Consider the following 22,314-nt stretch of genomic DNA (forward strand, 5'->3'; position numbering starts at 1 on the left):
CTAAAAATGAAAGTTGCAAAGAATAAAAAAATCTAATGATCCGATAGTGAAATATAGGACATAGTAGATAGGTACACTACATTTAGACAGCTAAACGTGATAAAGAAAACCATAGTATTTTAAACAAGAATTAGACTGATCAGAAGAATAATGTAGCAAAGAACTGTTTGTATTAAACACAAATGAAAAGTGGTGAGTGATAAAACATGGCACCAAACTGGCTAGCTTTAAGCCTAATTTCCCTAAGTGATAAGTGGGTACTGTTGCATGCAAAGAGGACAAATATTTTTCCTTTGACTCTCATTATTAGAACATTTTATAATGCTTCAATTTTCAATGATTTATATCCTTAGCCATTTTAATTAATGAGATATACCATGTTTCATTGTTTTACTTGAATAGAGAAATGATGATATATTTGTATTTTTTACAGGACTGGAACTGCCTTTTATGATGATGCCCCACCCTCTAATTCCTGTCAGCCTACCTCCAGCATCTGTCACCATGGCAATGAGCCAGATGAACCATCTCAGCACCATTGCCAATATGGCGGCAGCAGCACAAGTTCAGAGTCCCCCATCCAGAGTTGAGACATCTGTTATTAAGGTAATTGTTTAATTACATGATTGATTTGCCTTAAGCCAAAATCATCTTAAGCCACCATCACTCAATCCATTTTTCTTACTCCACAAGTAGTTCTAACTCTAAAAAGCTAAGCGATAGTGAATAGATTATGAGAAAAAAAAGTCACTTATAGTAATTAGAACCAGGGGTACAGTATTTAGGCAGTATCAGGCTAACTTGAAGTTCTCTATTATATCTACTAAGGGAGAGATGAACATAGCATTTTAAATGATATACTTCAAATTGTGTGTATGTGCTTATATGCATGGTTGTGTTTGTGTGTATGTGTGTATGTGTGTGTGGTGTTATGAGCCATAAGGTGTGGGAAATGGTATCTGATTTGTTTTCAGAAGACCAGAAGGGTTAAATTATGGTTCTGCCACTTAACTAGCTGTGTCACCTTGGGCATGTAGCTAAATCTTTCTGATTATTTCTACACTAAAAAAATGCGTAATACAGTGTGGGTGTAAAAACTAAATGAAATAATAAAATTGAAATTTTTTGTAAATTCAAAAATACACAGTAAGTGGAAGATAACATTACTGTTATACAGGTATCACATATGTGTATATATACACACTTCTCTGGCTCTCTCTGTATATGTGTGTGTGGGGGGTATGTGTATACTTTTAAATATGTGTGTGTGTATACTTTTTCATTCATATTTTATAATGTATATTTAAATCAAAGTACTTTATTTATTTATTTATTACTGGAGTATAATTGCTTCACAATGCTGTGTTAGTTTCCACTGCACAACAAAGTGAACCAGCTACATGTATACATATATCCCCTCCCTCTTGGACCTCCCTCCCACCCACCCCATCCCACCCATCTAGGTCGTCACAGAGCACCGAGCTGAGCTCCTTGTGCTATACAGCAGGTTCTCACTAGCCATCCATTTTACACATGGTAGTGTATATATGTCAATCCCAGTTTCCCAATTCATCCCACCCTCTCCTTCCCCCTCTGTGTCCACCCATCCATCCTCTACTTCTGCGTCTCTATTCCTGCCCTGAAAATAGGTTCATCCGTACCATTTGCATTGTCAGAATAGATTATTAATTTTTAAACTAAGTAAAAGATACCTCATGCTGCATTATCTGTATTTGACATAATTATTATCTTGTTTTTCTGAATATAATACATGTGAGTTTAGGGGAGTCTCTGGAGCATATTTTACATAAAAGGCCTTGTTACAATTCTTATTCATTGCTGGTGGTAATGCAAAATGGTATGGCCATTTTAGTAGATGGTTTGGTGGTTTCTAATGAAACTAAACATACTCTTACCCTACAACCGTATAATTTTTATCAAAAGGAGTTGAAAATTTAGGTCTATACAAAAATTTGTCCATGGATATTTATAGCAGCTATTTTCATAATTGCCAAAATTTGGAAGCAACCAAGATGCCTTTCAAGAGGTGACTGGTTAAAAAAATTGTGTACCTCCATGTGCGATGACTTTGTTGTTTGCCATTTGTGACAATGTGGTTGGGCCTGGAGGGTATTATACTTAGTGAAATAAGTCAGACAGAAAAAGACAAATACTGTATGTTTTCACTTATATGTGGAATCTAAAAAATAAAACAAATGAACAAATAGAACAGAAACAGATTCACATATACAGAGAACAAACTAGTGCTTACCAGAAGGGAGAGGGTTGGGAGGGAGGGTCAAAATAGGTGAAGGGGATTAGAGGTACTGAACTACTAGGTATAAAATAAGTAGGCTACAAGAATGTAATGTACAGCACAGAAAATATAGTCAATATTTTGTCATAACTTTGTATGGAGAGTAATCTATAAAAATATCGAATTACTGTGTTGTACGCCTGAAACTAACATTGTAAGTCAGCTATACTTCCAAAAACTGAATTAGCATTTGTTAAGTGAGTGAGCCATGGTTCAACAACAGACCACAAGAAAAAATGAAATAGAGAAGTTTATTACTCACAGGTCATGGAGGAAGTACTTGGCATGCCTCAGGGGACCAGACAGGGGGGTCAAGGCAGAGTGCAGACAGAGAGAACAAGGCAGGACCTGAGGCAAATGGCTTTATTAGGAACCATGGGTGGGGTATTTCAGGATTTCCAGGCTGGGGCTGGATTGGTCAATTCAAACCAAAAGAGTAGGGTTTTGGTAAGTCTCCCAGGGGTCTTATTTAAGAAGACTGTTGATCACAAGGGCTTTTGGGGAAGTCATACCAGGGACTTACATTTGCTTATGACTTTGGCTGCTGTCTAGAGCATGCACTTGCATGAAGGGGGCTAGTGTCAGTTTAAGGTCCCTGTAGGCCACGTGGTCAAACAAAATGGATGCTGAAGCAGCAATACCACAGAGTAGCTTAGCTGAATTCTCACCACCATACAATGGAATATTATTCAGAGCTAAAAAGCAATGAACTATCAAGCCATGAAAAGGTATGGAGGAAACTCAAATGCCCACTGCTAAGTTGAAGAAGCTAGTTTGAAAAGGCTACACACTGTATTGTTTCAAGTTGTAGGACACTTTGGAAAAGGCAAAACTATGGAGATCCTAAAAAGATCAGTGGTTGCTAGTGGGTGGGAATAGAGGATGAAAAGATGGAGAACAGGGGGTTTTTAGGGCAATGAAAATACTCTATATGGTATTATTGTGATGCATTCAAGTCATTATACATTTTGTAAAGACCCTGTCATTACTTATATAGAAAGTTGAATAATATGCAAGTAGGAATTTTTCATATAATAATACTCTATAAACAAAGATGTGTACTTGCTCCTTAAATAATTTTCGGAAGAATCCTTACCAGAGGAAAATAACAAGAAATATCACAGGAGGCCAAGCTCAGCTACCAAAATATTCTTTCCTGAGAGAATGCCACTGAATGCTACATTGTCATCAGTGAGGGAACCGATTTGTTTATCAAGGTATCGATTCAATTTATGATCAATTTTGATAATAGTTATTACTGAGAATTCAACATTCTCATTGTCTCACTCATTCGAAGCAGTGTTTAGTAAACTCATATGATACATATTAATTAAACTTAATTCAGGAGAAATTTTTATTTTCCCCAAAGAAAATGGTTGACTCTTATGTCACTTTAAAGAGTAAGGGGCCCAAGTGGGTAATTAGAATAGAGCCTACAAGTTTGTTTGCCTGAAAAGATTCTAAATATGAAGGCCAATTAAAAGTGAAATGTTAAATACCAAAGATTTACCCCCACTGGAAGAAATGATAAAACAAGAGAAAATAGGCTTTGAGGGATGGTCCATATGCAGGAATGTGCTATTTACATTTTTTGACAGTAATGACAAGAATTAAAATTAAAACTCAACCCAAATGAGAATAGCAAAAAGAATTTGTAGGACAGAAGAAAAGCAAAAACATAGCTCTCAGAGTTACAAGCTTAAAAAAATGTTTTGTTATCTATTTCTACGAACTAAAGGAACTCCAATGATTTTCTTATAAACCTATTTATGAAAATGTACCTACCAGTTCAAGCAGTAGAGCAGGGTCTGCAAGCTGCTGAACTTGGGTAAAACCTACGCTGCTGTCAGTTTTTGGATGGACCATGAATTAAGAATGATTTTACATTTTTAACTGGTTGGAAAAAAAATCAAAAGAAGAATAATCCTTCATGACACATGAAAATTATATGGAATTCAAATTTTAGTGTCCATAAATAAAGTTTTCTGGATATTAGCCACACTCTAATTTACATAATGTCTATGGTACTTTCAAATACAAAGGCAGTGTTGAATAAAATATTTGCTAGCTAGCTTTTTATAGGAAAATTTTGCTAATCCTTGAGTTCTGATTAACTCAAACCCATGTGGATCTTAGGCTGTGGTAAATGGAAGCAGCACAAACTAAACTGTCAAACACCATAAAGCCATAGGATTTGGCATTGAAAGGAAAAGAAATTAAAAGCATTGAGGAAAAGAAAATTATATAGGTGAGGACAGTACCACCATGACATTGTTATTTACTTTAAATGCAAGCCTCCATGACAGTCTGCTAAAGTACTGAATTTAGATTTTCTCTGGTTGATTGTCTTGGACTACTGTAAATATTTTAGTAAGGTAACTTTGAGGAGGGAGGAAAAGGACATATACTGTTTTTACAATAATAATTCTACCTTAAATCCCAAATAGCTAAATGTCTAAGATTATATTAAATCATTAGACATTCTGTATTAGTCTATTATGTATCAGTGAAACCCATACACTTTTACTGTTTAATATTCATAGAACATGAAGAGTCATAGGCTTGGGATGTTAGGTGTTTTGTAATCCAGCTCCCTCCATGGTGGAGAAAGCATTCCTGCATCCTCTCTACCCATTTTTATATATCTATTTTATAGAAGGCCTATTCTATTTTCAGCAAATTTAAGAGTGTGAAGGTATTAATTGATCAAATTAAAATTTTCCTCTCAATAGCTTCTACTTTAACTTTATTTTCTTGGAAAAAATATCTCCTAATTCTTCTGCGTTCTAACTATTTAAATATTTAAGTCCTCTGCTATAGTACCTGTGGTGTTTCTTTTTTCCAGACCAAAATTCTAATTTCTTCTGACAATTTTTCATCAAGCCTCTTGGTTGACCTTCCTTTTCTTAAATAAGCCCCCTCCTCACTACCCCTCTCCTGCATATTACTCTAGAAGTGAACCCATCAGTGAAGAGACCAGAACTAACATAAACCTCAGTTTGGACAATAGTTTATAAATTTAGTCATAGTTCATAACTATTTTTGCTAGTTGAATGTGTGACTCGGTAAATCTCATGCATTTTTGACATGAAATTCTACTAAGCCAATTCTTTATCTTTTACTTGTATTAGGAATTTGCATTTATCCATATTAATTTTTTTTTATTTTCCAGTCTATTGATTTAGGCTCTTTAGATATTCTTGAGTGTTAATACTCCAAACTATCATATTAGCTATTTATACCATCTTTGTATCATTTCCAAATTGTAAAAGGATTGTATTACTTTAAATCACTGAGGAAAATAAACAGTATAAATCAAGAGATCAATTCCTCTTGTCATTAGAGATTTTCTAATAGGCTGAAATGTTCTACTAATTGGTTCTCTTTGGGAATCATTCATCAAGTAACCCCAAATCCCCCTGAATGAATCAATATTTTTCTCACTTTTATTTAATAAATTCACAATGATATCATAAGGATTTTTAAAAAATGGTTCTTTCTGAAATAAAAAGAAAATTAAAAAGCAAGACAACATATTTTAGTGGTTTAAAACATGGATTCTGGAGGAAGACTTCCTGGGTTTATATTCCAGCTCTGCCATCTCCTAGTCTTATGACCTTGTAAAAGTCACTTAATATCCCTGTCTTTGTTTCCTTTTCCGTACAATGGGGATTATATCATTATTACCTCATCAGGTTGTCATAATGAGTAAATTAGTATTTATAAAATCATTAGAAGACTTTCTATAGTGACATTATCTTCATATTATCACTGGTTTATTTTCCCCCCAAGTATTCACAATCTTCTGTTTAAAAATAAGTTCTAGAATTTTATAGGGAATCTGTGTCAGGCTTTTGAAATATAGTTGCAATTATATAGTAAGACCTCTCTCTCTGTCTCTCTCACTCTCTTTTGCTTGTTCAACCCTTTTCACCTAACAAAAGTAGTGTATTTTGCTTTTGGTGGGTTTGCTAGTTCAGTAGTATATAAAGCAGACTTTTTTTTTTTTTTTAAAGCAGACTTTTAAATGTATTTTTTTTCCAGATTTCACTTTTCTTTAGTGATAATATGGAATTGTTTTTGAGAAATTTGGCAACATTCATATTATTCTACATTACTGAATAATCTTTCCTCACATGCCACATTACAGCATTTTTCTGAGAACAGGGAATATGACTTAACTTTGTTAATTTTCTCTGCCAATCTGCTGTTTTGTGTGTGTGTGTGTGTGTGAGTGTGTGTGTGTGTGTGTGTGTGTGTATGTGAGAGAGAGAGAGAGAGAAATAGAGATTGTTTATGACATTCTCATTTAAAGAATTAAACATTGAAAAAAATTTTAAATACAATGTATACATTTTCCATTCTCTAATACTTTTTTTCAAAACAGGTCCCTAAAATGCTATATCAGTAAATAGGACTTTACTTGCATGAAGTTCAAAATGTTTAAAGATCATAAAAACTAGAACCAGAGTAACCAGATTCTTGAAGTAGATTAAAAAATCTTACAGCAATGTCATTTACCTCATGTTTGCTTTGGGGTACAGAATAGTTTATCTTGGGACAACCATAAATAACTCTAGATGTATGCATCACTTTTAAACTTTTTTTTTTTTTTGCAAAAAAACTATTTCGTCTAAATTTTACCTGGATTTAGAGAAACAGTTAAGTCTTCTCTCTTCATGTTTATTTGGGTATTGATATTAAATATGAAAAGAGAATGCTAACAAGAAAAAGGAAGTATTAAAACACAACTACCACTAAGGATGCCATACATCAGTGTATTGAAATATAAAACATATTTAGATCCATGAGTTTATAATAATACTAAATATAATACAATTCTCCCTTGGAGAATTCTAGGGAATTGATTCTTTTAAAGGACAAATAAGGGTTTAAATAAAGGATAAAGGGGTGGAGTCAAGCATTTTCCTGCCTTTCCCATACAGACTGTCCCTCAGGATAACACAATGATGCATGAGAGAAACTTTCTATTCATATAAATAAATGAGTATGGAATGAAATATTGCAAATAAATGAGTATGGAATGATATATTTCGAATCCATCAAATTGCACGTCCTAATGAAGTGATGAATCTGGGCTATGATTATCAGTGGTGGCTGGCATCATAAAATGCAACCAAGAAGACATTATGCACTTCCAGTGAAAGCATACACCACCATCTATGAAGTACTCTTGCCCCCAGATCAACTTGAATCAAGCATCCAGATGCACTTACGCCAGAAATTCAGAGGACAGAGGAACACCGAGACAAATTAGACCCATCAAGGAACTGTAAGCAGTTCATAGAGGTGGTGGCCACTTAGAACATACACAGTGCCTTAACTAGATAAAAAGTTGGCTTTAAACATTTGGCACGAACAGAGTGATGCCAATTGATGGCAATGCTGGCCAAATCAGAACTTACCATTTCTTCCTTGCTCTCCTCCCTCTATTCTACCTACTTGACTATACAAAAGGAGGGACTTCTCTTTTAATTAAGATAATAGTATTTATTATTACAGAAGCCTGAGGTATAACTTCTGAGTCGAGACTGCCTTTTGCCGCTCAAAGTAACTGTAGGAGTTTATATTACCAAATAAGAATCTGGAAAGTTACTAGGCTGCCTGAATTTTCATACAGATATGGGAAAAATATAGTTCCCTATCAACACTGAATAAGTTTGAAGAGACAGTAGGAGAATAAAATGATGTTGTTTATGACTACACTCATGGGTCTTACCACTTTCCCATTTAGCAAAATTGAGTATTTCTTGAGTATCATCATCAAAACAAATAAAAAGAGCTATGTAAATATCCCTTGAAGCCTCAATTTAGAACTCTGAGTTAAGGAGTTTTGATGGTGGCTACCAGATATTCTACCAGATGCAAGTATGTTAGGTTTGTTTATGTCTTCCAGAAGTACTTTTTAACATTTTCCTAAATCCAGAATCCCAATCCTATTATTTATCCTTTCAGTTCACTTTTCCAGAATAAGAGAATATGGGTGTCACAATCAGTGTGTATGATTCTGGATTTCACTAACAGTATTTACTAGCTGATGATATATGCTCCATGAGGGAAAGGAGTTTTGTCAGTTTTGTTTACTTACGTGTAACCAGAGCCTAGAACACTGGCATATATTAAGTGCTTAGTAAATATTCTCTGAACGAATGAAGTCTGAGTTGTGTTAAAGCTCAGGAGTTTAGGTTTTATAAAGTGCTAGTCAACTTCAATTTCATAAGATAAAAGTTGTATTAAGATAAATTTAACATTAGAATATCTTCTCCCCACTTCTATAACATACTCAATAAGGGAATTGCTAACTGATAAAGAGATGAAAATGAAGATAATTAAAGAGAGCAATATAAAGTAAAGCTAAATGAAATAACCCATTTAGAGAAATAAGTTGTGATTATTTAATCTTACTCTAAGAAAATATTTTAAGTTGATAAAATATAATGCATTTTGTGGTGGAGATGAGGCAGCAGACACAATACATTTTTTAATGTTTAATTAATCACGTATGTAATACTGAATATTTTATATGTTTTATTTAATTTTTATTTAATTTATTGAAGTACAGTTGATTTACAATGTTGTGTTAGCTTTGGTTGTACAGCAAAGTGATTCAGCTATATATGTATATAGGTATATATTCAGCTAGATATATGTATATATATTCTTTTTCAGATTCTTTTTCCTTATAGGTTATTACAAAATATTGAGTATGGTTCCCTGTGCTATATAGTAGGTCCTTGTTGGTTATCTATTTTATATATAGTAGTGTGTATATGTTAATCCCAAACTCCTTTTTATTTTGGAATTTTAGAATTCATTGTTTTAAATTCCACCTTTGATTCTGAATTGTGGTAGAGACCAATACTTCTTGTTCTACCTAGAGGCAATAAATACAGCTTTCCCTTTATTGTTATTCTGATACCATTAGTTTATTAGTATGACCTTTTTTTTTTTCAGTGAGAGTGTATTCCTCTTACATTTTCATTTATTATTGTGGCTAGTTTTATAAAGATGGAACACTGCAAAAGATTGTGTTTTATTGATTGGTGGAGTTATGATGCAGGACTGTAAAGCAGTGTGTTGAAGTATTAAATTAAATATTCTTCCTCTTTGTCCTACTTCAGGGCCATTTTGGAGGTTAAAGGGTCTCACACAAATGAAATGATAAATCCAGTTTACATAGTTTCCCTATAGACATTGAACTGCTTCTTTCTTATTATGTCTGAATAAAACTCATTATCTATTTTGTTTCAGTAATAATTATGAGATTCTCTCCTAAGCAATTCTTTACTGTCTCCATTATTCTCCATCTTATAGCATACTCTGGAAAGGCAAGCATATAAATATGATAAAAGAATTAAGCTGTTGAAATAAATTAATTTATTGTGCAACAATGTATTCAAATCTTACTTGCTCAATGGATTTTACTTTAATGAAATTCTTCAAAGAACAATACATCATGTTCCAAAGATTGAAATTATACATTAAGTGAAATGACTGAATATGTTGTGTCTCAGTTTATAGAAAGTTTCAATTAAATACTTAAGCTTCTAAAGCATAAAAATTTGCATAAATTAAAATATTTCTTTAAGTAAAAGTATTAAATATTGTCTGTATCCTTTGTTCTTAGACAAAAAATATAATTAAAGTAAAAATAAGCTAAAGCTAAAATAAATACTACAATTTCACCTATGTTTCCTAAGCCTTAAATTATGATTTAATATTATTTTACATTAAGATTTTAATCTAGCTTATTTTTGACTTAGTTTATTATGTGACCTTTAGAGTGTTATGAATGTATAAGTGAATGAGTGAATAATGCATGAATGAAAAGAATCATCAAGGAAAACTTTTACAGTTAAATAAAATTGACTAATGAAAAAATTGTTATACTTATGTGGAAAATAAATAAATAATTGTTCAATGGCACAATCATTGTTACTAGAGTTTTGTGCACTAAATATTTACATATTTTATGAGTTAACTATCTCAGGAAAAAATCAGTTTCTCATGCTTTCCATTAGTGCCACTGAGAAATCTATTATGACAGGAAACTCAGACTTGCAAAATGATTTTAGAGGGATTGATTTATTTCAAGATTGCACTTTACCTCTGTTTGGCTAAACACATGCCACTGAAAATATGATCACTTACATAATTATTCAGAGGAATATTAAAATGTATTGATGGATAAACATTGATTGAGTGACTTTGGGAGAAAATAGAATGGCTAATTTAGAAAATTTTATTTATATAAAAATATAATAATGTTGTTTCCTAAATATATACCATGTGTTTCTGCATAATCCAAGCGTTAAGAATTAGATGTATTAGGAATTAGCTTTAAAGCTTATCAAACTTATGTACCTCTTTATCAGAATTTCGAGAAATCAAGGTTAGACTCTATATCATGTATATCTGGTCATGTATGCAATTAACTATAGCATGGCTTATTAATACATTTATACAGACTAAAAAGGAGTTCTATACAGTTTTATAAATCCATACTCTATAATAAATGCACAGATATTCCAAAAATGATACAAACTCCAGCCTTTGAATGCTGCACAGAAGCCAAGATTATCCTTTGATTTGTGATTGCAAAGACTTGATGTGAACTTTATTGCCTTATTTTTAAATTAAAAATTGTGGGATATTTGTGCAATTGAATATATTAAAAAGTAAAAAAGATAAACTATTAATACATGCGATAACCTGAATGAATCTAAAAAACATTTCGTTGTGTAAAAAAAACCAGACATAAAAAGTATGTACTATATGAGTCCATTTTTATGAAATTCTAGAACCAGCCAAACTACTCCCTGGTGATAGAATTCAGAAAGACGTTGCTTCTGGGGATAGAAGGAATAGGCTGGGAAGGGGCATGAGAAATCTTTCTGGGGTTATGGAAACAGTCTAGATCTCGACAAAACTCATCAAACTGAACACATAATAAATGTACAGTTTGAAGCTGCTTCATAGTTTAAGGAAGGGGTGAATGTTAAGAAGAAAGATTTATAATCCCAGCTGCTTTTAAATTATAATTAGAAGATAGGAAGTAACTTTTGGCATCCAGATGTGGATTCTCCGCTCTTTTAAATCGTATATGTGTTTGTTTTTTAGAAATGTAGGTCATTTGTTTGCCATGTGAACTAAAGAACTTATACCATTTAGAAGCATAGCTTGTTTGATTTATTTATTGTGGAAAAAATAACTAATATTGTGTTCATTTTGCATGTTGAGACATAGAGTTTAAAAATACGTCTTGCAACTTTTGAGAGTAGAATTTAGTTGACATTTTTCTTTTTTCCTTTTGGTACAATATTGTTTGACCTGGCAAATTATTTGTTGTAAAGTTCCTTTTGGGACTATTTTTTTATTTTATGGTATATATATTGAGAAACAGTTTTATGTATGGATTTTGGAAGAGGGCTTGGCTATCTTGAGGGTTACTTTCATTTTATTTGTCATGATCCTCAAGAATAGAACCTCTGTTGAAGATGTTTATTGACAATGTGTAGGACTGAAAAATTAAAAGGGTATGAAACAAGTGGTGCTCAGTCTTGGATATACATTAAAATCGCCTGGAGAGCATTAAAAAATACTGGCTTCTGGGCCCCCCTTCAGACTCAGTGTATAAGGTTGCTGTGAGAAAGTACAACAAACTGGGTGGCTTAAAACAACAGAAATTTATACCCTCACATTTCTGGAGTCAAAAGCAAGATGTCAGCAGTACCATGCTCCCTCTGAAATTCTAGGTAGAATCCTTCCTTGCATCTCCATAGTTTCGCCTGGTGGCTGGCAATCCTTGGCAATCCTTGGCTTGCAGCTGCAGAGCTCAGATCTCTACCTCATCTTCACATGACATTTTTCCCTCTTCACAATTTTTCCATTTTTCACATTTTTCCAATATCTTCACAATGTCCTCTTGTGAAGACATCTGTCATGTTGGATGAAGAGCCCACCCTACTTTAATATTACCTCATTGTAACTAATTTCATCTGCAAAGACCCTATTTCCAAATGCTCACATTCATAGGTATTGGGGGTCAGGACTTCAATCATTTTGGAGGGACACAATTCAACTCATGACCTTCAGTAAGCCAGAATCTTGGGGAGTAAAGCCCAGGCATAGGCATGTTGAAGAACTTCCCAGGTGATTCTAATTCTAAGTAGAATTGCAACCCATCACAAGGCTTAAAGGAACTTTTGAGTTTGAAGACATATATGACCCTCTTTCTCTGTTAGTACAAAGGCTTGTGTGTCTTCCATATTACATTAGCCTTTGATATTTTGAAAACAGCCTCCTACAGGCCGATTCCATTTTAGAACTTTTTTCTTTTAAAAAGTCTGCTTTTTTTCATATTTGCATCTTTGCACTCTAATCAGGAATAATTTACTTATTATTTATTATGTATCATGTATCAGTTTATTTGTACACTTCCAAATATTTATGAATTATTGAAAAGATTATTCTTCAAGGCCTGTGTGTGTTGATAGCTGAAGGTATAAACATCTTGTTGCTCGAAGAAAATATTAACAAATGAGTATCTTATTTCTTAATCAGTAACTCTATTTATAATAGCTCATTGGAGACAGTTATACAATACATTTGCACATTGGTCTCATAGGGAAGGTGCAAAACTTAAAGGGGAAGGTATGGAGTGGGACCTGAGTGTTAACATAGAACAGTATCAGGAAACATGATACCAGGTTTCCCTGGGATAAAACTAATACATATTTCATGAATTTTCCCTAATATATTTGTGTGGTTGCATTGGAGCTAGGAGTCTGAAAATTATTAGAATCAAAGAAAATTGTTCAAATGTTAAATAATAATAGATTTCTATGATGCCTTAAAATGTAACTAAGTATATCCAGAGCAGCCCCATAATGAAATAGGTGTTAACAATGCCTCCGGTATTATTATTATGATGTCATGGTGATAATCTGTGTGTTAAATGATCCTAGACACTTGCTGAAGCAATATAATTTATTTAAAGATTTTTTAAATTAATAATTGTCTAGAATTAAAACCTGCTTTGTTCTGTTAATTCTTTGTTGTCTAACGGTTCTAAACTGGATGTCTTTTTTGATCTCTCCTTTTATCCAAAGAAGGCATTGACATTTACCATTACTACAGCGATGTTCACCTATAGAGCCATTTTCCTTTCTATTCTTTCCTTACTTTGACTTTTCTCAAGATAAAAGGTGTCGTTTAATCCAAATAAATGTTGATGAAAAAATGTGTTTGTCTTCACGTATCTATAGAATTAAGAAAAATCAACATTCCTTAAGCAAAGGTCCAATGTATTTACCTCTTTTCTCCCCCCTCCTCACCCCCCAACCATGGTGGTGCAGGAGCGTGTTCCCGACAGCCCCTCGCCTGCCCCCTCCCTGGAGGAGGGCCGAAGGCCTGGCAGCCACCCATCATCACACCGCAGCAGCAGCGTGTCCAGCTCCCCAGCCCGGACTGAGAGCTCCTCGGACAGAATCCGTAGGTGTCGTACTTCCACTTGTCACCATTTTAAACTTTATTAGGTGCAGCTGGCTTTTTTAATCAAAATGCCCTCATTCCAAATAGATCTCAGATGTATCATGTTCTGACGCTCTGTAGCAATAGCCATCTCTCAAAATTATGTCTCCCAGTTTGCAATATCATGAGGTATGGTACTACATTAACAGGTTCTGATATAAACTCCCTCTCTTTGATGCCACACATAAAGATTTGAGCTACGAAACAGTTAGAGAAAGTAAGTAACCTTCTAGATTAGTTTCTGAGGTAAACACCTCCAACTCTCAAATATACTGTTTATGGTTTATTCCTCTTCGTTCCTTCAATCCCATCCCTGCCATTTTTTAAAATTCAGTAATTTTTAAACTTCATCCTTGTATTGACAAAGACATCCACAAAGAGGAATAAAAGAAATAGAATTCAAAATAACTGATTTTTAAAACATTTTGTAGTCATTCAGAAGATCAATAGATTGAAGAGTGTGAAATTGGTTAAATTTTAGGATTTGAATTAGTAACAGTCAATAATGCATATTATCATCACATGTTATTATTATTAAATTCTAAAAAGTAAGGTTATATTTTATTTCATGATCACATTTTCAGATATTTAATCCTGGTCCTTATGGCCAAGAAAATTAAGAGTAAAGTTAATACACCATTCAATTAACTGGTTATTTTTTGTATGTACAATAATCTAATATTATTTACCAATAAAATGAGCATATTAACAGACTACCTTGGTTGCTAAAACCAATACTTACTGTATTGTTTACAGACTTTAGTTATTATTTTAGGAAATCATGCTTATAGCATAAACTTCATTTAATTACACAAAATTTATTGAAGTTATTTGGTTGTTGAGAATATCTTCATAATAGAAAAAAGCATTTCTTAGAAAGTGTCTTTATAAGCTATAAAGGAAAGTTTGCATATCCTCAATATAGATACTGTGGAGGCGGATAACATAAATATTGGTCAAATTGTATGTAATAAAATTATTTTTAAAATAGTCAATCATTGACAATTACATAGAATTCAATGTAATTCTAAATATGTATACTTTATTTAGCCTGTTTATATTTCCCTAAGTTTGTAAGAGATGATTATTACTGTTTATTAATAAAAATGGATATAGCACTTGATAATCATTGCCAAATCAATTATATTTCTGGGGCTGGTAAACCTCAGTTAACACTACTTCAAAGCATTTTTCAAATAAAATATTTTCGATATGCCTTTGTGCCATGCTGTCGTTAGAATCAGAAATTTAATGATGAATATTTGGTTTCATGTCTAATACTTTTTAAGGTATCATTGGAAAGGAGCTGTCCTAGAAAAGAAAATTATATTTTTTTCATAATACTTAATCAGAAATACAGACAAATAGGGAAAGATTTGAGAGTTTTGATATACAGTCTTTGTTTTACTAATCATATTTTAAAATTCTTGATAGAAACAAAGTAATTACTTTTGCATGCATGGACTACCATAATTGTCCAAATGGAAATATTGACACATGTACACACACGTGTACACATATATGCATATACACACATACATGTGCAAATGTATGCATATTTATTTTTAACTTTAGACTAACATAAAAAATTCAAAAATAATTAAAAATTCTTAAATATTTACCATCCAGTTTCACTCAATCAGTTGATCTTTCTGAAAGATATACCTGATAAAAGCCTAATGCCACCTTATTGTCCTTATCACAGACACTGTGCTTCTTTACCTCAAATACTCCATTGTTTATTTTGTACAAACAAGGAATTTCCCTTACATAACCACAGAATAGTGGTTAAAATCAGGAAATTAAGACTATTATCATACTATTCTATAAGCTGCACACCTTATTCAAATTTCACCAGCTTTCCCACTATTATTTTTTCCTTTTTTTCCTGACTAATATTTTTAATAATAAGAGATTTTTCTTTCCTGGTCCAAAATCCAATCCTGGATCACATGTTGAAATTACTTGTCATGTGCCCTTAATCCTTTTAAATCTGAAATGGTTCCTTAATCTTTTTTATCTTTCAGTACCTTGACATTTTTGGAGAATGCATACCATTTATTTTATAGAATGTCCCTCAGGTTGGAATTTTTTGATGTTTTCTCATAATTTGACTTAAGTTATGTATTTTTGGCAGGAATGACACAGGCATGATAGTGTGTCCTTCTCAGTGCATGATTTCAGAAGATATATGATATTTTGCCAATACTTGTGATAACCATCACTTGGCTGAGTTAGTGACTGACTTCTAGATTTCTCTCTTGTAAAGTTCCTTTTTAAGTTGTTTTTAACCTTTGTAGATAATAAGTATCTTGTGAGGAGATATCTTAACATTATGTAAATGTTCTATTCTTCATCAAACTTTCACTTCACTACTTTCACAATTGTTCATTGAAGATTCTTCCCTGAAACAATTATTACTATGGTGATTTCCAAATGGTAATTCCTAACATAGTCTTATATATTATTTTATACACATTTTAAAACTATACTTTTTGCAGTGAAAGTAAGGTTTTATGGAATGATTTTTCTTCAAAATTTTTGCACAAAACCAAGATTTTCATGGGCAATTTATTAAGAAATTTATTGACTGGATTGTGATCATAAGGGTATTTGATCATCTGCTTTATCATTTCAGTAGTGACAGGTTACTCTTAATAGTTCAAGAAAGAAATTATTGTTTTTAATCATTCAACCATTTAATAGGTATTAATTGGGCTCTTTTATTTTTAAATTTGAGTTCAAATCCCAGTTTTTAAAGAAGTACTTTGATATCTGTGAAACTTCGTGTTTTATTGACTAGAATAGGACTCTTGAAACAGCTATGTCAGTGCCTTAACTTGTTGAAAACACTATTTGCCCTCTCATGCCACTAGAATTTTTTTTAAATTATGTTTTAACTTTATAGTATTAAAGAGTGTTCTAACGTTAAGGTTGCAGTTTTTGCAGAGTTAAGGAAGGTTATATGCTAAGGAGAGAATGTGATACACTAGATAAAGCTTGAATATTTCATTTGTAATGGTTATAGGGGTATGGCCATTCAAAAGTATTCCAGACATGAGAAAATATACATATTTTATGTGAAATAAAAATAAGATAAAGCAGTTTCATTTTCAATATATTTCCGCTTGTTCTCAAAAATTATCATAGTTATCAGTTCTCACAGTGTTCAACTTAGAGATAGATTATAATTTTAAAGTTACACCATGGTATTATATTTATTTCTGAGTCCAAAAGAATTTAAATAAGTTATTTGAATATTGTATATTATGGTGTTTTAGTCTTTATTATTTTGTTTCTGACTTGACAGCTGTCCATCAGAATGGTTTGTCCATGAACCAGATGCTGATGGGTTTATCACCAAACGTACTCCCTGGGCCCAAAGAGGGAGATTTGGCCGGTCATGACATGGGACATGAGTCAAAAAGGATGCATATTGAAAAAGGTAATATATGATTATAAGGTCTTGTTTTTCCTGCTCAACATATGAACTAGGTTTTAATCATAGAACAACATATATTTCTAGATTATATTAGAAGATGGCATATAAACATTTAAAAAACCTATAATATTAACTAAAATGCCTATTCAACAAAAAAGAAATATGAATGAGACATATTTATCTTAAACAACAGGTAAATGTTCATTTATTTTCCAGTACGTTTAAAAAAAGAGAATTGTTTGTTTTAATTGTTATCTCTGAGTTCCTCAAGGACTATAGTTGTTCTTTCTCTGTGCTTTTAGGGTCAATTGTCATTTTACTTAGCATAATAGAGCAAGGACAATATACAAAGGATTATTATGATTATTTTTTGGATTAAAAGACACATGGTCATTTGATCAACCAAGAAATATAGTGAATCTTATCAACCAATGTACTAGTAGTTGTTTTTTATACAAAAGGTACAATTCATTGGCTGTCAAAAAGGAAGATAAGTAAAATTGGCTATTTAGATAATCAGAATGACATGATTGGAGAAAGACTGAGTTTAGGTGGACCAACCATTTTTCCTCGAAAATGACTATTCACAAAAAGTAAAAATGCTTACATAAACATTTTTCTATTCAACATGAAAACAGCTCTGCTGAGTCCTTAGGAAGAAAGAACACTGCATTTCTATAAATTAAATTATCGGCATTATGCAATTAATAAGAAAATGGTAATCTTTTCTAGGTGCTAACATGTCAAAATCTAGGCATATTTGAGAGCAGCATTAAGGCAACTTCCTAATTATTTATTTTAAAATTCGCTTTCAAATATTATGACAAAGCTGGGTGGAACATATACAAGTGCATCAGTGAACAAGATTGCCTCTAAATGTCTAATTCTAATTTTCTGTGAGTTCTTCTTCAAAAATGAAGAAAAATATATAATGGCTATGTATCTTTTGACATATACCTTTTATATTTAATCAAAAACAAATTTGAGGAAATATTATGGAAATTTTTATAGTAATAAAATATAAAACTGCATAGATGATTTAAGTTTTAAGTAAGAATATTGAAATATAAAAATTCATTATTTGGGTTAAGTAACCATTCTCCACTAGGGTTCTATGAAAGAATGAAGCCCTATAGAAAATGATTTTAGTGATTCATTTCTCAGTTTTCCCATAGATGCTACATAGCTAGTTTCACTTGAAATGCATAAGAGAGAAGTTTTATGATATACAGTGGTTGTCAGGATATTAGGGTTTAGTTCTCTTGCAGAACCTTGGTGAAAAAAGGTTGGGAGTGAAATATAAAAGCCTGGAGGTGGTAGTGAAGAGACCACCAAAGAAATGACCAATAATATGATTGGAATAATGAATCTCACTGGAATTTTTGGTGGGAGCTTTCTACACTCTCATGCTTCAAGTTGAGTTGACTATAATTTTTGTAACTTTCTTTTTCCGTGAGTCTTCAGTTCTGTCTGCCTATCTGCCCATCATCTGTCTATATACCCATCATCTATTTGTTACTACTATTTTAACTTTGCCATCATAGAGCCTTTCCTGAGATACCATACTAGGTTGATATAGGGATCCCACTGCTGGTGTTCCTGTGTGCCTGCCCTCCAAATCTTCATTACAACATTTTCCTTGTTATTTGGAAGTTATTTTTTCATTGGTCTGCTTCCAGTACTAGACTGTATATGCCTTGGAGTCATGTGTGTATTACATTTGCTTTAAACAGACTAGACAATCTATGAATGCATATTGATCTGTGCTAAATTACTAGAAGATTCTAAGAGATGGTGAAAGTTAAAATAACTGTGATGATGAAAGGCAAAAGGTGGAATTTCATAACCTTTAGAACATACATTTATATGAAACAGTAGAATGTTCTGGCCAGGAATATACACAAAAACTTTCTATATCACTAATGGTACTTCTTATCACATCTTAAGTTTTTTAAATGGTTTTGCTGTCAGAATAAAGACCTTGATCATATCCCAACAGTTTTTCAATATTTTAATGTATATTTTATAAAGGAAAGTAAGTTTTTAATATTCTCCCTAGAAATGTGAAACTACCTTTAAACTCATAATTTCAAATGTAGTTATGGAATCGTGGACATTGTAATAGATTTTGATACTCTTACAGTAAGAATTTTATTATATGATGCTCATCTCTTTTATGTACTCTCTTTTATGTATTTTTCAGCATACTGAATTAATAGTAAATATTCATAGGCTTTCTAGATTGATAGGGTCTACTAAATTAAAAATTGTTTTCTTTCATGACTACATTTATCATGTGCTGCATACTTGCCCTGTAAATTTCTTACTACACATATCTGTATTAAAACAAGTGACTTCATTTAGAGACATTTGTAGAGAAATTAATTACATGTTTGTGTCATTTTAGGCTTGAACTTCTTAAATGTAATTTGCTGCCGACCACTTTAAATCATTCAAAAGATAACAATTCTTAAGAAAACATTGATGGGCTTCCCTGGTGGCGCAGCGGTTGAGAGTCCGCCTGCCGATGCAGGGGACAGGGGTTCGTACCCCGTACCCACATGCCGCGGAGCGGCTGGGCCCGTGAGCCATGGCCGCTGAGCCTGCGCGTCTGGAGCCTGTGCTCCGCAACGGGAGAGGCCACAGCAGGGAGAGGCCACAGCAGTGGGAGGCCCGCGTACCGCAAAAAAAAAAAAAAAAAAAAAAGAGATACCAAAATTAGTTTGTATGCTGAGAATCACTGTGGTCTAAAATCTTAATCACCAGTAACTTTTAAGCATTTTAAAATCTTCTTAATATTAAAAAGCTGTTGACTTTATTAGAATATTTACGTCACTATTAGTTGAAGGACCAGTGGCTTTACAGGTGTTAGAACTCAGAAGTACTAAGTGCTGAGTAAATTTGCTACTTAGTTTTTAAAATAAAAACACTCTAATGGGTTTTTGAACCCAGGAAGAGTTTAATTAAAGTACATTCAAAATATAAATATGAAAAACAAGTTAGTGTATCAAGAAGTAATAGACATATAATATTGTTTCAAGCATCCCAAGTGTAAGGAGAAATGATTTTAATAGTATGAACTTTGACTAAAATTAGGAGTTTGTCAAGGATATGTGCTGAGGAAATCTATGATACAGCTCATAGCCTCAAAACCAATTTTATGTCTTTTAACTTTTCCAAACATACTGCAAGTTCTCTAGAGCTTTCTGGATTTTAAAAACATTGCTGATTTTTACCCTCAGTCTAAATTTAGTGGAATAGGCAGTACTAATTGACATTTTCCTTTTTTTTAATTGAAGTATAGTTGATTTACAATGTTGTGTTAGTTTCTGGTGTACAGCAAAAGTGATTCAGCTTTATATATATGAAACAATGAAAGAATTACATATGTATATGTATGTATATATATAATATATTATTTCTCAGATTCTTTTCCAATATAGGGTTATTATACGATATTGAGTATAGTTTCCTGTCCTATACAGTAGGACCCTTTTGTTTATCTATTTTATATAAAGAAGTGTGTAAATGTTAATCCCAAACTCCTAATTTATCCCTCCCCCTACCCTTTCCCCTTTGGTAACCATGAGTTTTTTTCTATGCCTGTGAGTCTGTTTCTGTTTTGTAAATAAGCTCATTTGTATCTTTTTTTTTTTTTTTTTAGATTCCACATATAAGAGATATCACATGATATTTGTCTTTCTGTCTTACTTCACTTAGTATGATAATCTCTAGGTCCATCCATGTTGCTGTAAATGGCATTATTTTATTCTTCTTTATGGCTGAGCAATATTCCATTGTATATATGTACCACATCTTCTTTATCCATATATCTGTCAATGGACACTTAGGTTGCTTCCATGACTTGGGTATTCTATGAACATTGGGGTGCATGTATATTTTCAAATTAGAGTTTTCTCTGAATATATGCCCGGCATTTAAATTATATAAATAGGCTCCCTGTTTCTTTACGCTGCACTTCTCTCTTTATCCCCACAAAATCTGTCTCTTGGTGCTAATTTACAGTGTTACTTCTCTTATGCATAATTTTTTCCCTGGGTTTTCTAAAATTGCTTTAATTGCTGCTATTTCCAACACATTTTTGAGCATGTTTTATACCTTGCACGTAGTTTCACATGCACATTTTTGTTATTATGGAATTTATCTAATTTTTTGCTAACCAAAAATCAAATGTATGCTACAGATATGATACTGTATGCTACAGTATCAGCTTTTTTCCAATTATAGAAAATGTGCACATTTATAATTGGAGTTAAGTACTGAATACCTAATTTATGTTAGTGTATTTCAGTCTTGGACTAAATAAACCAAAATGATATAATCAAAATTTACTGAATGTCAGATATGTGAAATAAACCATATGAAATACAAAACTTCCCTTCTTCTTTTGCTGCTACAGTTGCACAGAATTTTTCTTCATATATATTCTAATTTTCCCTATGGTTGAGGCTTTTCCCTTTATTTGTTTTCATAAAAAATATGACAACTTTCATTGGTGACTCCTGACATTTTATTTTTTATTTTTCATTTTTTCTAATTATATATATTTTTATTGAAGTATAGTTGATGTACAATATTATGTTACAGGTGTACAATATAGTGATTCACAATTTTAAGTTATACTCCATTTATAGTTATTATAAAATATTGGCTATATTCCCTGTGTTGTACAATATATCCTTGTAGATTATTCCATATATAATAGTTTGTATCTCTTGCCATTTTAGAAGCAGCAATAAGTTAAGATGAGGCAGGAAATACAGGGGATTTGCTTCAGGCCATGAAACATTTCTTTTGTCACATATTCTTCCTTGGCAGTGCCCAATATTTCCAATGGTTAACAGACTTGTATGGAAGGTTCTCATTTTGGTATTCTGAATTTGAGGACATAGCACTAAAGGCAATACAGTCGTTAGCAAACTGGCCATATTGGGATACCCTCTTATTAATGCTTTATTCTTAGCATCCAACCTTGTGGACC

At 32.5% G+C, this 22,314-nt stretch overlaps 1 protein-coding gene across 1 annotated transcript in view; it reads left to right on the forward strand.

Moving 5' to 3' along the window:
• DACH1 (dachshund family transcription factor 1) overlaps positions 1–22,314 on the forward strand; it is a 413,540-nt gene that overhangs the window by 280,885 nt on the left and 110,341 nt on the right. The window contains exons 4-6 of the mRNA XM_067712948.1: positions 434–606; positions 13,696–13,831; positions 17,181–17,315. Coding sequence (XP_067569049.1) covers positions 434–606; positions 13,696–13,831; positions 17,181–17,315 — 444 coding nt within the window. The remainder of the gene's footprint in view (positions 1–433; positions 607–13,695; positions 13,832–17,180; positions 17,316–22,314) is intronic.

This window comes from Pseudorca crassidens, chromosome 18 (genome assembly GCF_039906515.1).
Source record: "Pseudorca crassidens isolate mPseCra1 chromosome 18, mPseCra1.hap1, whole genome shotgun sequence".
Lineage (NCBI taxonomy): Eukaryota > Metazoa > Chordata > Mammalia > Artiodactyla > Delphinidae > Pseudorca > Pseudorca crassidens.